Source organism: Oratosquilla oratoria, chromosome 21, assembly GCF_046742065.1.
Source record: "Oratosquilla oratoria isolate Oo_2021 chromosome 21, ASM4674206v1, whole genome shotgun sequence".
In the NCBI taxonomy this organism is placed as follows: domain Eukaryota; kingdom Metazoa; phylum Arthropoda; class Malacostraca; order Stomatopoda; family Squillidae; genus Oratosquilla; species Oratosquilla oratoria.
The window spans coordinates 34,074,358-34,093,247 of NC_134797.1; the positions used below are offsets into that span (position 1 = coordinate 34,074,358).

The 18,890-nt window shown below is 42.6% G+C and overlaps 2 protein-coding genes across 8 annotated transcripts in view; one reads left to right on the forward strand and one right to left on the reverse strand.

Moving 5' to 3' along the window:
- The window catches only part of LOC143036846 (MAM and LDL-receptor class A domain-containing protein 1-like), an 89,006-nt gene extending 81,076 nt beyond the window's left edge, over positions 1 to 7,930 (forward strand). For both annotated transcript variants that reach the window (XM_076204684.1, XM_076204685.1), the window contains exons 15-17: positions 897 to 1,032; positions 1,377 to 1,458; positions 5,815 to 7,930. In XM_076204684.1, the coding sequence (XP_076060799.1) occupies positions 897 to 1,032; positions 1,377 to 1,458; positions 5,815 to 5,834 (238 nt within the window). In that variant the 3' untranslated portion in view covers positions 5,835 to 7,930. The remainder of the gene's footprint in view (positions 1 to 896; positions 1,033 to 1,376; positions 1,459 to 5,814) is intronic.
- Positions 7,931 to 16,275: 8,345 nt separating this feature from the next.
- Positions 16,276 to 18,890, reverse strand: part of LOC143036847 (uncharacterized) — a 150,164-nt gene continuing 147,549 nt past the window's right edge. For all 6 annotated transcript variants that reach the window (XM_076204691.1, XM_076204689.1, XM_076204690.1 and 3 more), the window contains one exon: positions 16,276 to 18,540. In XM_076204691.1, coding sequence (XP_076060806.1) covers positions 17,046 to 18,540 — 1,495 coding nt within the window. In that variant the 3' untranslated portion in view covers positions 16,276 to 17,045. The remainder of the gene's footprint in view (positions 18,541 to 18,890) is intronic.

An 18,890-nucleotide genomic window follows, 5' to 3' on the forward strand; every position in this document is an offset into this window, starting at 1 on the left:
CACTGATTAAATGAAGTGACCATGCTGTGGATGAGCTGTGTCTTGCTACACTGCTTCTGACCCAGGGCAGTGGGCAAGATGCAGCGATGACCCATCATCCAGGAGGAGCCATGAAAAGATGGAGGTAGGGGTAGTGAATGGGAGTGGAGTATGTGAGGATGAAATGGGTGGGAGTGGATTTATGCCTTTGAATTTGGCTACCTCCTTTGTAAGGGGGTAAAAACCATTGGTATATTATGTACAAATTATATTTCTATTATTCACTTGAATATTCAAGGTTTATTTACTTATGTCTTAACAAGATACAATATATCCACTCCTTCTTTCATATGACAATTTGTAACTGACACTAAGACATTAGTATCTGTATATCCCTCTTTCAAACTCTACATTATTTTTTCCTTTTCCTTTCTTTTCCTCTGGTGTTTTCATTTGATACCACTTTATCAGTTTCTAATATATTATTCGCCAATAAAAGTTTAATGTCCTGTTCCATCTGCTTGTCATTTTTTGTGTTAACTTTCTCTGCCTTCACCTCCTCTCCCTTCTCCTCCTCCTCCTCCTCTTCCTCCTCCTCCTCCTCCTCCTCCTCCTCCTCCTCTTCCTCCACCTCTTCCTCCTCTTCTTCATCGTACTACTCATACTTTTCATACTCCTGATCTTTTATTTTTCCCACCTCCTCAATTTTCTACTCCTACTTCTCCTTTTCTTGTTTCTCTAACTTCTACTTCGACTACTATTCCTATTCTTGCCTTCTCCATCTTCTTCTTCAACTTCTCCTGCTCCTACTCTTCATACTACTCCTGCTCATCTTCCTCTTCCTGCTCATCTTCCTCTTCCTCCTCCTCCTCCTCCTCTTCTTCCTCCTATAGCTCATTTGCCTAATCTTCTTCCAGGAAGGACCCCAACACAGATGACGTGATGCAAGTGTGGGAGATGGACATGGGCAACGCAACCCAGGCGGAGTCCCTCAAGTGTAACGAGTGGACCTTTGCCCAGGTGGCTCTTCCCGTCTCTTCCTCACCCCAGGTGGTACGTACATTCATTCTTGGACCATTTGTTTCATGTCAGTCTGTACCTGGAATTTAAGGCGACCCCCTCTATGCTGGACAAAGTTAAATCGTACTACCCAAGTGCTGTTTGTTTCTTGTCTTTTGGTTTTTAGGTGATATCTCAATGCCCCTGTGTGGTTGTTATGGATGTCCCTGTATATCATTGAGAGAGAAAAGAAATTGTACAGGAGGAGGGGGGAGCAGGAGGGACAGGAAGTAAAGTAATGAATGATGACTTTTGAAAGCTATGAGTAGATTGAAATCAAGATTGAGAGAAGTCTCACTAGTAGAATGAAGAGACTGTAAGACAACTTTCTTCTCCAGATATACTTCGAAGGCAGGGTGTTCAACTCCTTCTGGGCCATTGATGACATCAAGCTCTACCCAGGAATCAAAAACTGCAAAAGTAAGTTACATGGTGTCACGAATCTAGGTTCTGTGTTGATACATTGAATCCACATTGGATTCGATTAGTTCCTTCAATCCAGAATTTAGATCTAAGACACAGCCTCGGTATGGATTCTTTCTCTCTTCACAGGGATAATAAAGATGATAAAATGCAACTAACACAAATAATATTATGTACAGTACAAAATAAATATTATCTTACCAAATGGTTAGCGAGAACAGAGTGCGGGCGTAGGAGCGGGAGTGGGCCTAAGGATCCACGCTCCCCTTCTTTTATACACAAGCCGCACAACACCAGTGCCACAACACAGGTGCCAACATGTACTTAATTAATTTATCCTAATCCTATCTGCCCAACTTCACACCTTTCACTATCTTCTTTATTCTTGTGTGAAGAGGGCTCACAAAATAGTTCCTATCCGATACCTTAACTCTATAATTATGATAAGACTAAAGATATGTTTGCCCTAACTTCACTCCTGGTTTTGGCGTGGGTGCCCCTTAACCTCGGTTAGCAAGGGCACCGATTTTGTACTCCTCCGCCGCTGGTTCACTGGCACATTCGCGCGCACTTCTTGTCCATAAAGTCCTTGTGCACAAAGGGGCTCATTGTTCCTTTTGGATCCGGGCCCCTTCGCTACAGGTCCGTGAGTACCTTTTCACGCATTAATCACCCTAGGAGGTTTATGTCGCACAAGGGCACCGTTGTTCTCTCGCGTCCCGCTCCATGTATAGGCCCGTGGCATGTGGGTCACGGCAGGGAGGTGCATAGCACGATGCCGTCATGGTCGTGGTATCGTGAACATGACACATGGTCTTCAGGGACATGCTCTTTCTTAAGTCTTTGAAGGGTGCACTAAGGTTTGCAGATGCCGCTGGTTCAGTGCTACTCAGAATGGCAGGGTCACTTAAGGGCATTTCTGAAACTTTTCTTTTAACCTAAAGAATTGTTTTGATTTTAAGATAATGGATACCATTAAGAAACCATCTCCCTCTCTATCGGTTTGTGTGTCTATGAAGTAACAATGATAATAATTGTTGCTTCGAAATCTCAAGATTCAAGGAAAGGAACCCTACAGAGGCAGGCAGTAGTCCTCAGGCCCTCCCCTAGATCCCTCTGGAATGAAACCTAGATTGTTATCATTGCTGTATTCATGTGGAAGAATACAAAGAGCAACGACAAAGATGGCCCCAACACTTTCAAACCTGACATATGAACAAAGACTGGCTGAATTGGAACAAAGAAGAGAACAAGGGGACCTACTAACCATCTACAGAATAATGAAAGATAAAGAACGCCTTGGTAGAGAGGACTTATTTAACCCCTTCCATACGGTGCCGCACACGTAGGCATCATGGACTTAGATCTCGGTGGCAGCAGCCAATGCCAGCCGTACGACGTGTCGTAATAATACTCGCATCATAAAATATAGTCACCGCTTATATCGATCGTTCTCTCTTCACCTGTGAATTTTGATAACCATAGAAAATGCGATTACAAAAGAATTAGAAAGAATGTCATTATGGAGGGGCGACTACAATAAATATAATCAAGACGCCGATATGGCAGCCTCGCGAATACACTCGCTCCCCATGACGCCTACGTGTGCGGCACCGTATGGAAGGGGTTAAATGGGACAGAGGAAAACCAAAGGACATACAATGAAACTCAAAAAGGATAACTACAGAAGAGACCTGAAAAAGAACAGCTTCCCACACAGAGTGATACATATATGGAACAAATTGGATGAAAAAATAGTGTGTGCAAACACAATACAAAAATTTAAGAACAAACTTGATCTTGCGAGATACAAAAATGGGTCACCACGAGCATAGCTCCCCTTCCCGTATAATACATCTAGGTAAATACACATGACATGGATGAAGGAGTAGAATGTTATATGAATTTCTTCACAGATGACACAAAAATACTAAAGAAAGTAAGAAAAGAGGAGGATTGTGAATTGTTACAATTAGACCTGGACAATATCTGGAAATGGACTCAAAAGTGAGAAGTGAACTTCGATATCAAGAAGTGTAGTATAATGGAGTTTGGAAAAAGTAAAAATAGAATATCAAGAAATTATAAAATTGGTGAAGAGGTAAAAAAAGTGAACTCGGAAAGAGACCTTGGAGTAATAATCAGCAAAGACATGACACCGGACAAACATATCAATAAAATAGTTGGAGAAACCTTCAACCTATTAAGGTCAATGAAAATGGCATTTGACTACTTGGATGAGGAAATGATTAGAAAAATATTAGTTACACTAATAAGACCAAAACTGGAGTACGCAGCAACACTATGGACATCCAGTACTAAAAAAAATATAAAGAAATTAGAAAGAATATAAAGAGGAATTATAAAGTTGGCACCAACTCTCTCTAAATTCACATACAAAGGTCCAAAATGGAATTACCTACTCTGGAACAAAGAAGAGAAAGAGGAGATCTGCTGACTATTTAAAGAATCATGAAAGGAATGGAAATCCTTGATAGGAATACATACATACATACATATACCAAGGCTTTTTCCCCCTTCCAAGGGAGGTAGCCAAAAAGGGAAAGGCATAAAAACACTCCCACCCATTTCATCCCTAAATACACTCCACACCCCTCCCACCCTCCCTCTCATCTGAGCACCTCCTGGATGACGGGTCATCCCTGCACCCTGCCCACCGGCCTGGGTCAGAAGCAGTGTCGCAAGACACAGCACATCCACAGCAAGGCCGCTTCATTTAATCGGCGACCCCCCCTCTCCGTCCCCCCTTGCATATAAGGAGAGGACGGGGAGAAATCCCTTCGGGCTGCGTCAAAATTTACTCACACATACTACCCCACCCCCTGCCCATTCCTCCTCATGCAATCACAACATCATCCATATACAACCATTCTCCACTCACCTCTGTCTTCCGTCCTCTCCTAGATAGGAATGATTTATTAAAATGGGACAATGGAAAAATAAGAGGACATGAAAAGAAACTCAAAAAGAATATAGAAGAGATCTGAAAAAAAAAGCTCACATAAAGTATTAGATACCTGGAATAATTTAGATAAAGAAACAGTGTGTGCAAACACTATTCAAGATATTAAGAAAAAACTTGATGCTGAAAGATACAAAGACAGATCACCATGAGCATAGCTCCCTTCCCGTATAATACAACTTGATAAATATACACACACACACACAATCTGCTGGTCAACACTAAGGAAAACAAGAAACAGGAAATTCCCACTTCCATCTGTATCATTCTTAACCCCTACAGTGTCAGCGACATACGTCATATGCCACAAATTAAAAAATTCGGCAAAAGTAGGCATCATGTTGAGGGTCAAATCTGTGGTAATGACCAAGTAGCCCTATCCATTGGCTATAAAAATCACCCAAATTTTTTTATTTATTGACAAACTGGCAACTCTGGCAAAAAAAATTCTGGGGCAACTTGAGGTATAAAATCAGCTTTTAGGACGTAATTTAGGCGATTCTGGTGTGCTAAACGAAGTATGAGGAGGTGAAGTTGTTTTGTGACAGTTAGGCAGGTGCTATTTAGTATGTATTCAGACGTATAGAACCGGCAATTTTGCACTGCCAATTTTCGTAATAAATGCATGATACAAAACGTGGGTGGGCAATAATGATGTGATGGATGCTTACTAAAACGTTCACCAAAACAATAAAAAACACCACAATCACCTATCCTCCATGAAATTATAAAAAAAAAAAAAATACAAAAAAATCAATTTACCACATAACAAAGTGATAGATTTTTGCCAAAAAATCCTCCACAAGTGTCAGACTATTGTGGGCAACTGTACATTGACTTGAAACATCATAAATATCAAATTCCTTCACTCTCTGAAATTCTGACAAAGTTTCGCCCCAAAAATACGACGGAGGTTCTCGTTCAGCCCGCATGAAAAGCGAAAGAAAGTCTACAGATTTTCTACAAAACTTTCACACGCATATCTTGACAAAATAGACTCAGTTTCTCCACCTCTAGGCTAAGGTGAATCAAAATAAGCAAGATTTGTTGGTTTTATATAATTTTGAGTTGATTTAAGCAAAGGAAAAATCTATTTTGGCTCTGATGCTGGGGTGGGAGAAAATGCAACATTTGCTTGGCAAAATATGGGTTAAAGATGTGAAATATATGAAAGAGCTTTGGAATTTCCTGTTTGTTTTTCTTAGTGGTAAGCAGCCTATTATTGGATCATGTGCCTGTTTTGTGATTTATCTGCATATATACACAAGTCATGGCTTTACATAAGTTGATATGGGATCTATTTTTTACTTTGACATTTGAGGAAAACTCATTCTAACTTCATTTATTTATTGATTTTTTTCTATTTCCAGAACGTCCAACGTTCATCTAAGCTGTGACATCATGTCTGATGAGATGACATTTTTCTTCAAGGGGGAAAAAAAATTCTGACCTTCATTGTTCAAATACAAATGAAGTCAAAGTTTTAATTTTTTATGCATGAATAAAGAAAACTAATGTCAGGTAGCCGCATTACATTTTAAGATTTTATGTAATAATGATTGAGGTAGATTTAAACAATACTCAGAACCTTTAAACAATACTCAGGACCTTTCTTTAAGCTGTGTTCAACCAAAAGCGTCATCATAATATGAAAACAAAACGGGAAATAGTGTAAAAAATATATACCCATTTTTAATTAGGTTAACAAGTACTATTAGTTATATAATGCTCAGATCGCTACAGATTCAACTTCAAAGCAAACTATTGATTCCATTAAATAGACAAAGTTCATGGTATTAATCAATCAGTTCACTGATACTCTCTGGGGGACACCTTTCAGAGACTGCAAGAGACCATAAGGTCTATACTAGGCAGTTCCATGTCCATTACCAAATGTCATCCTTATCCATGAAGTTCCCTAATCGTATCTTAACACAGCCATTTGTTTCATTGCTCTCTACAAGGTTACTATGTCTATTCCATTTGTTAACCATTCTGTTGGTAAACCAGTTCTTTCACATTTTAGTCTTAAACCTAAAATTGTCCAGTTGAAATCCATTACTACAAGGCCTGACCTGCTGTCTTGATATGATGACAGAGGTCATTCTTCATTTCTGATTCTGGCCAAAAAGAGCTCCTGATAACCCCTGATTGGGTCACAGAACATCTTGTGTAATGAAAAACTTGGAAGAAGGTGAGGGGCCTACACCAGGAGGCTCATAGCTGCAGCCAGAGCCATCACCTTTACCCTATTATGTGCTTTGGGTACTTTGGGAAGGTAACTGTCACTGCTGGGAATCGGAGAGGAGCACAGGATTCAAACCCACATTGAAGTGAATGCAAACTCACACTTACAATTATGCCATCAGCATACCTTGAGTAACTTTTAAGTAATCTGCATGAATATCTTATCAATCACATCAAAAATATGGAGAGAATATCATACATACATGTGACATACATACATGTGACATAGCCCAAGCAATACACAAGTTCAAATCTAAATATGCTAATTGGAAATCAAAGATATAGATAAGTTGGAACTGTACATGAATTTGAGATTAGGTATATTAGAAAATTAGAGAATAGGAGATGGGACTCAACAAATGTTCCTTTCCAGTATACTAGAATTAGGTAAATACATACTGTTATCCCCCACCCTGTCTACCATCAAACTGCCATACCATTGATTTGTTTTCCCAGACCACGTCATTGCTTCCTCAAGTTCTTTACTACAGTCATTCAAACAACTGAACTGCTGAATTATTGCTAGGTTTCCCCTAATCACCTCATTATACACTAAATAGGTACTCAAAGCCAACTACGGGTATTTAAAGCCCACTAGTCTTCTAAAGCATATAAATACCACACATGGTCAGGCAGTCTCAACACATCAATGGTTGGAAAGGTTTCCTTCCTCACAGGTGATCAAAAAGCCAGTACCTGATGGTAACAAAATTCTTAATGTCATGTGGTGTATTTTGATTCATCACTGTCACTATGGTTACTCCATGTCTTACAATTTGTACTCATTGATTGACTGAGGAATGTTGATTCCTTTACTTTCTCATTTCTTCATGTATTTTGTTTATAAGTGTAAGGATTTGATAATGTTAAACTATATTGTGTTTACACCATTTGTAAGGTCCCTCATGCCATAGACTTGTATCCATTAGTCACCCCTTTTCCACGTACGTTTTCTTTGTAGTTCCATTGAAATCATGTTCTCTTGCATGCATGGCAAAATTGAATGGATACTATTTCTTTTCTAAGCAATACTTATATTATCTCTACTGTGAAATATAGTATGTATAGTTCACTAACCATCCTCAGTCTTTACACCACTTTCTAGTTTACATGAAGTGGTGATATTGATTAGTTACCATGCCCTTCTTGCTCTAATCACGTAACCTGTACGGTAAGTCATTACAACAATGTATAGATGTCCTGTAAATTTATGTGAATAAAGTAGTAGAAAAAAGAGAAGAGATGATCGATCTGATTTTCCTAACCTCTTCAATACAAGTCAAATATTCACACATACATCAGGTTGCCTGATGTACGATTATGCATCACAATATGCACATTACAAAATATAAAGTTACTGCTGTTATACTCATTCTCTTTCACCCAGAATAAATTTAACATCACAGAAATAGTTATCAAGCTTGTTCACAGAATACGGGGGTCACTCAGCTACATACATATACCACTCCCACCCATTCCATTTCATATATGTTCCACTCCCCTCCACCCTCCTCCCTCCCTCTTATCTTGGCACCTCCTGGATGACGAGTCATCCCTGCATCCTGTCCACTGCCCTGGGTCAGAAGCAGTGTCGCAAGACACAGCACATCCACAGCAATTCCACTTCATAAATTCGGTGAACCCCCCTCTCCGTCCCCCCATGCAGAAAAGGAGAAAACAGGGAGAAATCCCTTTGGGCTGCATCAACTTTTTTTTCTCATACATACTCCCTCACCCCTCACACCTACAAAACAAATATAATCAGGAAGCCAACACAGCATCCTCATATACCCCACTCGCAGCTCACAATGCATACATAGGTGTCACTGTATTCAAGAGATTAACCTTTCACTTGGTCAGCTACAACTGGTGACACTGCAGATTCAAATTCACAGTGAATGGACCATTACAAATGGGGACTTGCTAGGGATTAACTTATCAGTGACAGCTGGAACACCTCTACTACACGACAACATGTAAGATTGTGTATCCTTAAGTGAGACCTGGTACAATTCTTTTTATATTCCTACTCTAGTGGTCACTTAAGAGTAAATGAATTTAGATGTGTATTTGTTTCATGTGTTACTGTTATAAGAACTCTTTCTCCCGCACAACTGTTTGAGATTTGTCCTTTTACTTGTATATCTTAAGCCAAGACCATTTTAAGAATGGAGTATTGTACAAACCTTATGGCCCGTACAGCCACGTGGCATCAGAATGGAATGTACATTGTCACTCATGCGACTGTGACCTGACGCACTATCCACACATTCCTGCCTATGACAATGCGACTGCTTGACTTGACCTAACCTATTCCAGTGGAATTACGAGATTGAGTTTGGGAGTGTAGTTGGGAGGTTCTCAGGAGTGAAGAGGGGACGAGGGAGAGAAGGGGTGGCTATACTAGTAAGTGAAGAGATAGGTAAGAGTAGTGGAGTGGAAGGAGGTTTCTTCAAGGTTAATGTAGATGAAGGTGAAGCTGGGAAGGGAGATGTGGGTTTTTGTAAGTGCGTATGGACCTGGTAGTGAGAAGAGTTAGAGGAAAGGGAGGCTTTTTGAGATGGATTTAAATGAGTGCATAGAGGGATTGGGGAGAAATGTCAATGTAGTTGTATTGGGAGACCTTAATGCTAGGGTAGGAAATGAAGAAATAGAGTGACTGGGAAGTATGGAGTTATAGGAAAGAATCGTGGTGGAGAGCTGATAGTAGAGATGTGTCTTGAAAGAGAGTTGATGATAGCAAATAAAGTGTTTAGGAAGAAAGTCGAGCATAAGTACACATGGGAGAGGGTGGTGGATGGAAGGATGGCAGATAGAGTGTTAATGGACTATATAGTGGTAACCAGGCGTATAGTAGGGAGAGTTAAGGATGAGAGAGTGGGGAATATCAGATAATTTTCTGGTGGAAGGTAAGTTGAGAGTAGGGAATAGGTGGAGAAAGAGGAAAAGGGCAGAAGGTAGGGAGGTACTTAGAGTGAACTGCTTAAATGAGAAAGAAAAGGAGTATAAGAAGCTGAGAGAGGAGTGGGAGGGAGTGAAGGATAGAGTAGAACTAGGAGTGGAGGAGGAATGGGGATGGTTCAAGGAGGGAGTCATAAGATGTGCAAAGATGGTGTGTGACGAACAAGGAGGATGGGAGGAAATAGAAGGAAGGGTAGTGAGTTCTATTTCCTCCCATCCTCACTTGTACAACACTTGCTGACACAAACCAATACACAAACACTTGGACATGTTCTACCTGCCCTCCAGTAACCCCAATCCCACCTCCCCAACCACAGCCAACACCCTTACCCACTCCCAATTTCCCTTTGCCCTTACCCCCGATTAGTACTCCCCTTCCTTTGTCCCCGATCTCTCCTTTCCCCCCCTCTGACCCAGATCCTACACCTTCCCCACTACCACCCCAACCTCAACCCCAAACGGCAACATACAACACATACAAAACACACAACATCAACATATTACAACACAACATTGACGGTATTAACACTAAAAAACATGAACTTGAACACTTTCTTAAACAACACAACATACACATTGCAATTTTACAAGAAACAAAATTAAGACACTCACACAAAACACCATCATTTCATAATTACACCACCATCAGACAAGACCGGACTGACGGCAATGGCGGTGGACTCATCACCCTGATCCACCATTCCATCTGTTTTGTGGACACAAGTGCCACAACCAAAATTCTCCTCCCTACCACAGATAACACAACAGAAACCCAATCCATTCGTATCCGCATAGGCAACAATTCAACACTAACAATAGTTAACATTTACATTCCCCCCCCAATCATCCCCCAGAGTTCCAAACACCTTCAGACCTCAACTCAGCCAACTAACCTCAATCCCCAACCTGATCATGGGTGGTGACTTCAACGCCAAGTCGTCTGCCTGGTTTGTCGACAACCCTGACACAGACAGAGGGCTTGATATACAGACTCAATTCGACTCATTGACTATCATGAACAACACGCATAATCATACACATATCCCATACCAAGCCCTCTACACTCCCTCCTCTCCTGATATCACCTTTTGCTCCCCCTGCCTAACCCCAACAACATCATGGAGAGTGGTCGGAGCCCTTGGCTCTGACCACCTTCCAATCATCATCACCACCAAAACAAGATGCACCCCAGCTGGCCACAGACACACTTACACCAATTACAAGAGAGCTAACTGGGAAGCCTTTACTGAAGAGACAGAACAACATTTTGAAACACTTAACAGTACACCAATCACAAACATAAACAATGCTGTGCACGCTTTTAATACAATCATACAAAACGCAGACAAGAGATACATCCCTAGAGGCAACAGAAAATCACACAACCCCAACTTCACACCAGAAATCCAAGGCCTCATCAGACAACGTGACACACTTAAACACGATACCCCCACACCTATCCCTCAAAACATAGCAGACCAAATACAAACACTAAACACTGTGATTGCCAATAAAATACATGAACAAAAAACACAAAATTGGCAAAACTTTATCAATACACTTGATCACAAAACAAACACCAGCAAATTGTACAAAACACTCAACAGCATCACACTATCCAACACTAACACTACACGCTCTCACGCAGCAATAATCACAACAACAGATAATCTACCCTCAAACAGACAACAAGCAAACGCACTCATACATCATTTTGCACAGACGAGCCATCTTACATCTCACCCTGACGACCGACGCACCATTCGACGTAAGAAAGACTTCCCCACAGACTCAGACTATACACCCTTCATAGACAGTCAGACAAAGCTCATAATGCATAATCTCAAGCACTCATCTGCCTGTGGCCCTGATAACATAAGCAACATCCACCTAAAACACATTGGACCACAAGGTATACACGCACTCACAAACATTGCAAACTACAGCTATTCACACAACACTATACCCGACATCTGGAAGCATGGTAAAATAATCACCATTCCAAAACCGAACAAAGACCCAACAATCCCAACATCGCACCGCCCAATCACACTTCTCTGCACCCCCTCTAAAGTCATTGAACGCCTAATACTTAAACTTGTCACACCATATATTCCCCTTGCTGACTCACAACACGGTTTTAGGCCACTACACTCCACAAACACTCTTCTGACAAACCTCACACAAAGAATTTTAGATGGCATCAATTCAGATAGGCCCCACCACAGAACACTTCTTATAACATTGGACATTAGTAAAGCTTTTGATGCTATCCCCCGCCACAACCTAACAAATAAAATATATAACACAGACATGCACAATAACACCAAAAGATGGCTGGCCAATTATCTGGCAGGCAGGAATGCTCATGTGTCATATAATGGCCAATCATCGCACATCAGAAACATTAAGAACGGAGTACCACAGGGCTCAGTTCTATCCCCCACATTATTTAATCTATACATGCATGACTTACCCACGCCAGACACCTCAGAAATACAAATCTCTTCCTACGCAGACGACATAACAATCACATGCACACATCGTAACACAGACAAAGCTGCAGAAATAATCCAGCCTTACCTTGACACACTCAACACATGGTTCATCACAAACAGACTCAAAATAGCTCCAACCAAATCTACAGCAACACTTCTCACCAACTGGACAAAAGAACACAAATACATACCTCATCTCTACATCAACAACACTCTAATACCACACACAAACACACCGAAAATTCTTGGTGTAACATACGATACATCCATGTCTTTCAAACAACACCTCACAAACATAAAAAACAAATGCACACCTAGACTTAACGCACTTAAGTCAATCACTGGAACAACATTTGGACAAAACAAAGAAACTAATATAACTATATACAAACAATGCATACGCTCAGTGATGAATTATGCGAGTCCTGCATGGGCTCCTAATCTCAGTGAGACACACCACAACACCCTTCAAATCATACAAAACAAAGCCCTAAAAACAATTACAGGCTGCACAAATACATCACCTACAGACCATTTACACCATGAAACAAAAGTCCTCAAAGTCAAGGACCACCTCGACATGAGAGGCACACAAACACTTGCTGCAGCCACCACAAACACATCACACCCGCTACACTACATAGCAGAACACCCACACACACCAAGAAACATTAAAACTACACCCAAAGACCTTTATTACGCACAGATACTCTCTTCTCTTCCTCCACAACCACCAAATACCAGCCTCCGGAAACATATTCATAATCATATCACTCACCGCTCCATTAACACACTGAAAGACAACACACTGCTGCATGCCAGACCCCCTGATATCCACCCTTCTGAATCCTCTCTCCCACGAAAGGACAGAGTCCACTTGGCCAGACTGCGATGCGGTCACCACCCAGCACTTCTAAGCTACCAGAAGAGGCTGGACGACCGTGTTGTGAACAGCTGCCCAGGATGTAACACTTCACCCCATACCATACAACACATAATGGAAGACTGCCTTATACACAATCATGCACGCAAACAACACAACATACACTCTATAAAGGATTTGTGGGAAAACCCAGTTTCGGCTGTGGCCTTCCTTGGGGAGACGGGACTGCTCGGACAGACAGTCTAGGGAACGACAACAACAACAACAAGGGTAGTGAGTGGTGGGATGAGGAAGCGAAGAAGGGTGTAGAAGAGAAGAAGCAGGCTTTCATAGATTGGTTATAAAATAGGACAGGGAATCATATGTGAGGTACAAAGTAAAGAGAAGTAAAGTATGAGATAAAGGAAGCAAAGAGGAGAGCAGATGTGAAATGGGGTAAGAGTTTGACATAAAATTTTGAAAGTAATAAAAATGTATTGGAAAGAAGTTAAAAGAGGAAGAGAAGGTGAATCAACTAGAGAAGAAAAGGTAAAAGGTGCAGAAGGAGAAATGATAATGGAAGAGAAGGCAGTGAGAGGAAGGTGGGCAGAGCATTTTAGGGAGTTGCTAAATGTAAAGGAGGATAGGGAGGGAAAGGTAGTTGCAGTGGGAAGCGCAAAGAAAATGACCGTAATGAGTGAGGAAAATGGAGGAGAAATAAGGAAAGATGAAGTGAAAGCAGCTGTTAAGATGATGAAAGCAGGTAAGGCACATGCGTTGGATGGATGTCATGCAGAATGTTGGAAAAAAGGAGGTATAGTTATAGTGGACTGGCTGATGAGGTTATTTAATGTTTGTTTAAGAGAGGGTAGCGTGCTGGAGGAGTGCCTGTATAGTACCACTTTGTAAGGGAAAGGCGGACAAGTGTGAGTGTAGTAGTTTCAGAGGGATCAGCTTGTTGAGTGTAGTTGGGAAGGCTTATGGGAGGGTCTTGATTGAGAGGATTAGGAGAGGAAAAGGGGGTAATTGGTGAGGAACAGTGTGGGTTTAGGACAGGTAGGGGATGTGTAGATCAGATTTTTGTGGTAAGACAGATATGTGAGAAAGTTATAGGAAAAGGTAAGGATGTATTTTGGGCTTTTATGGATCTGGAAAAGGCTTATGACAGGGTAGACAGGAAGGCACTATTGGAGGTTTTGCAGATATATGGGATAGGAGGAAAGCTGTTAAGAGCAGTTAGGAGTTTTTATGAGAGTTGTAGTGCTTGCTTGTGTTAGAATTAGAAATGGAGAGAGTGAGTGGTTTGAGGTAAAGGTGGGACTTCATCAGGGATGTTATATCACCCTGGCTGTTCAATTTATACATGGATGGGGTTGTGCAGGAATTAAATGCAAGGGTAGTGGGTCAGGGATTGGAGATGGTTTAAAAAAAATGGAGAAAAGTGGGAAATAAGCCAGTTGTTGTTTGCTGACAACACTGCACTTGTAGCAGGATCAGAGGAGGTATTGAGGAAAGTGACTGAGTTTGGGAAGGTGTGTGAAAGAAGGAAGTTGAAGATAAATGTGGGTAAAAGTATGGTGATGAGATGTACAAGGGGAGAGAGTGGTAGCAGACTGGAAGTGAGTATTAAGGGAGAGAGACTAGAGGAAGTGGATAGTTTTAGATACTTGGGTACAAATGTGGCAGGAAAGGAAGGAGTGGGGCTGGAGGTAGAATGTAGATTGAGAGAAGTGAGTAAATGCCTTGGGGGATTAAAAAGTGTAATGAGAAATAGACATTTGGGAATGGATGCTAAGAGGAGATTGTATAAAGGAGTGATTGTGCCAACAGCACTGTATGGGGCAGAAACATGGAGCATATGAGTAAGAGGAAGAGAGAAGGAATTTGTGTTTGAGATGAAATGTCTGAGAAGTATGATAGGGGTTACTAGGCTGGATAGAATGAGAAATAAGGAGGTGAGGAGGAGAACAGGGGTGGAAAGGGAGTTGGGAGATAGGGTTGATGAAAGAGTATTGGGATGGTTTGGACACATGGAAAGAATGAGTGAAAAAAGACTAGTAAAAGAGGGGCAGTAGAAGTGAACATGAGGGAACATCCTAAGATGAAATGGATGGATGGGTAAAAGGGGCATTGGGAAAGAGGGGAATGTCTGTTGGGGAGGGACGGGAGAGGACAGAAGATAGGGGTGAATGGAGAATGGTTGTGTATGGATGATGCTGTGATGCATGAGGGGGAGTGGGTAATGGAGTATGTATGAAAAATAAATTGACGCAGCCAAAGGGATTTCTCCCTGTCTTCTCCTTTTCTGCTTGAGGGGACAGAGAGGGGGGAGCCACCGAATTAATGAAGTGGCCTTGCTGTGGATGTGCTGTGTCTTGTGACACTGCTTCTGACCCAGGGCAGTGGACAAGATGCAGGAATGACCAATCATCCAGGAGGTGCCAAGATAAGAGGGAGGGCAGAGGGGAGTGGAGTATGTAGGGGATGGAATGAGTGAGAGTGGATTCTGTGCCTTGTCTTTTGGCTACCTCCCATGTAAGGGGGAAAAAAGCCTTTGGTATATGTATGTAATTACCCACATGGTATATATATTAGCTCCTGGCTGCATGTAAAATCAGTTCAGTTTTACCTTACAAATAAAGGAAACAAACTCACCAGCCCTCTTTTCTTCTTAATGTAGTCTACACAGCTACAGCATCATTTCTTACTTCCAAACCGATGCCATATGTAGGGATTTCATTTAAATAACAGGATTTATATGCTCATGCATTTTATCAAGTGATCTAACTTAAAGTCTGTGGGTTCCTCAACATCTTTTCCATTCAATGACCAATGAAGCATTTTATTTTCCTTTCTTCATTTACTCCATTATATGGGTGAAGAAGCTTTTTGGCATAATTTATCAACAAATATTTCCATATTTAAATTAAAACAATGTATTATTACTGGTAACAAATTCAAGAAATTTAGGCTCCAATCATACAATAGCTGCTGTGTCACTTTGTTCAATATAGTATTGGCATTTCTGACAGCTTTTGCCCAAGAGACTGATATGAATATTCCTAACAAATTCAATTATGCTTGAATTGCACAAAATATTAAATGATTTTTTTCCAAGTAATTCTTAATGTCTGTTTTGGGAATGCAGATGCTTTCAGTGATATAGCCTAGTGATAGATTTTCTTTTAGAGGTAATGCAAGTTCTTTTTATGCCAAGATCAAATTGTCGCTTGAAGAGATGGAAAGGATAGAGAAAATAAATCGGAATCGGAAATATATTAATGTTTTCATATTGTACAGAGATTTAATATAAAAGGGATTTTCTTCACAAAACAACATGTGTAATAATTAATATAATTTTTTGCAACATCACAGCTGACATACTTATTTCACAGGTTCTTGAGTTTCGCGCATGGCACTTGTTCCTTGGTTAGCGCTGCCTATGAACGTGAAACACATGGATGCACAGTAGGGCTGCTCTTGTTGGCAGTAACACAACTTTGGCAGCAGCAGCAGCAAACACTTCATCTTGCTCTATTTAGCATATAAGGTGATACGTTCAGCACTGGATCACTCATATCGAACGCCAACACCCTGTGAATTTGACCTAAACACCTTTGGTGGGGGAGGGTCTCCAAAGAACCCTGACACTCGCTTGCACCACTGACGAGATTCAGGAAGCTTGGAAGACCTTCAGGATCTGAGTTATCCTGCTGCTGTTGCTGCTGCTGCCACTGCTACACCCCCTCCCTCCCGTGAGTCTAACCGATTGCCTGAAAGAGGAGGACAAGGCCACTAAATGTGTTCCATGAGGAGAATTGGTTGGGTCCCAGTTCGCTTGGTGCTGAATCCCTGACGATGTATAGGACCCCCGCAGCTACGTGTGACGTCCCAACACCACACGGGCTTTGATAAATGCGTCAAAGCCACGGGGTATTAAGTCCTCCACCGTCACCCACCCACCTTCACCCGGGGGGGGAGGGGCGGGAAGGTACCGAGTGGGGGCTGCTGCCGCTGCTAGGGTCCTCTATAGCTACACGAAGGTCTCTGGCTCTGTTGGATCCGAGGCGATGATCTCCCAGCGTTTCCATAGCTGCGTCTGTCCTTCGGTGGAAGTTTCCCCACCGCCTGAGGTCCCTGCAAGTTCCGGAAGTTGTCCCGTCTGGTGCCTTTCCCCGGTATACCTCCGCCTCGAATACTTCTTGCTCGAGTCCCGTCTCCGAACTTCGCGACCTCCCGAGCTGCCGTCCTCTTTACTGCGAGACCCGCTGCTCCCACCGCTACCCTCCTCTCGGTGACCACTGCTCGTCGATGCCTTTATGAAGGTACTGGTCTGTCCCGTTGGGAGGTCCAAGATATACTTCTCGACCTTAATGCTATCGGCTGTCTTCGACCTCCCTATGGGGAAGACCCCGAAGCCCTTTGAAGGCGGCGTGGATGCGATCATCGCCGCTTTGTCCTTCGCCGGTGTCGTGGGTGGCTTAGATCCGAATGTGTGCGTTGTGGAATGAGCAAGTGACTGGAGGGCATGACGCCCATGTCTGTACTCCTCCCCCCGCCGCTTCGAGTTGGGAGGAGGGGAGTTTGGAGGCGTTAAACCCGGAGTACCCGAATCGGGGCTGAGCCACAAGGCCGGTGATCCAGTCCCGCTGAGTGGGGACGAAGTTCCTGAGGCATAGAGGTGATCTGATGACGGAGTGTTGCGAAGCGACGGCGACAGCGTGAAGACTTCCGCTGAAGAGGACGAGAGGACAGAGTCATGGCTCTGCTTGTCACTGCTCTTCTTGTTAAGGGGCTGGAAGCTCATCGTCCCGGTGATAGGCTGGCCTAGATATGAGTCGTTGCTCCCGGACCTCTGTCTGGTGACCTCCTTGCGCGGAGGTTCTGTCAAGGTGTGAGTGGAAGACTGAAGACTCGGGTCCTCAATGTACGGGATGTCGGTGTCTTGGGCAAAGGACAGAGGAACCTGGCTCTGGTGGAGAGGCACTGGTATGCGCAAGGAGGCCGTGATGACACCCGTGTTGTCGATCTCCGGTGACGAAAGCCTCCGGACTGTCGGTTCGGGAACCCGGAGGCACTCGTGGGTCACCGTGTGTTCGCTCGAACTCCGAGAACCGACATCTACATCGATTTCGGGGTCTGGGCAGGCGAGCCGCATGCGTGCCAGAGACTCGGACTTCTCGATCGGGATTGGCCGTGACCTGGCTTGACTTTCCAAACTTCGTCTCCGACTGAGGGACGTCGCCGAAGAGTCGTCTCGACACTTGCTCTTCTCCCGCTTGTCGGACCCTTCACGAGACATGATTTTGTCATCGGAAGACCCTCTCGAAGAACTCTTGTCTCGTTTTCTAAACCACCTGGAGGACTTCTCCTGAACCCGTTCTTCACTCGTTCGGTCTTGCTCTCTTGAAGAACTTTTCTCTCGCTTTCTGAACCAGCTGCGTTCTTCGGGAGGAGGGCCATCACTTCGGGACGTTGACTTTTCTCTTCGACGACCTCGGCTACGTTGATCCTCCACCTCTCTTCTCCTGCAAAAATAAATAAATAGAAAATAAAATAAAAAGAGGTTAGAGAAAAACCCTAGCAAAATTCGGTGAATAGGAAAGAAAGTAACCTGAAATGTTTATCAGCTTAACCCATTCAACTCCGATGACAAGATGTCTTGTCATTTGGTCAAATAAAACAAAAAATCATAAAACACCAAAATGTTTGATCAAACACCAGAAAAATATGACGTCAATCCTCGCTTCGCTCGCAGCGAAGCGAGGACTGACGTCATATTTTTCTGGTGTTTGATCAAACATTTTGGTGTTTTATGATTTTTTGTTTTATTTGACCAAATGACAAGACATCTTGTCATCGGAGTTGAATGGGTTAA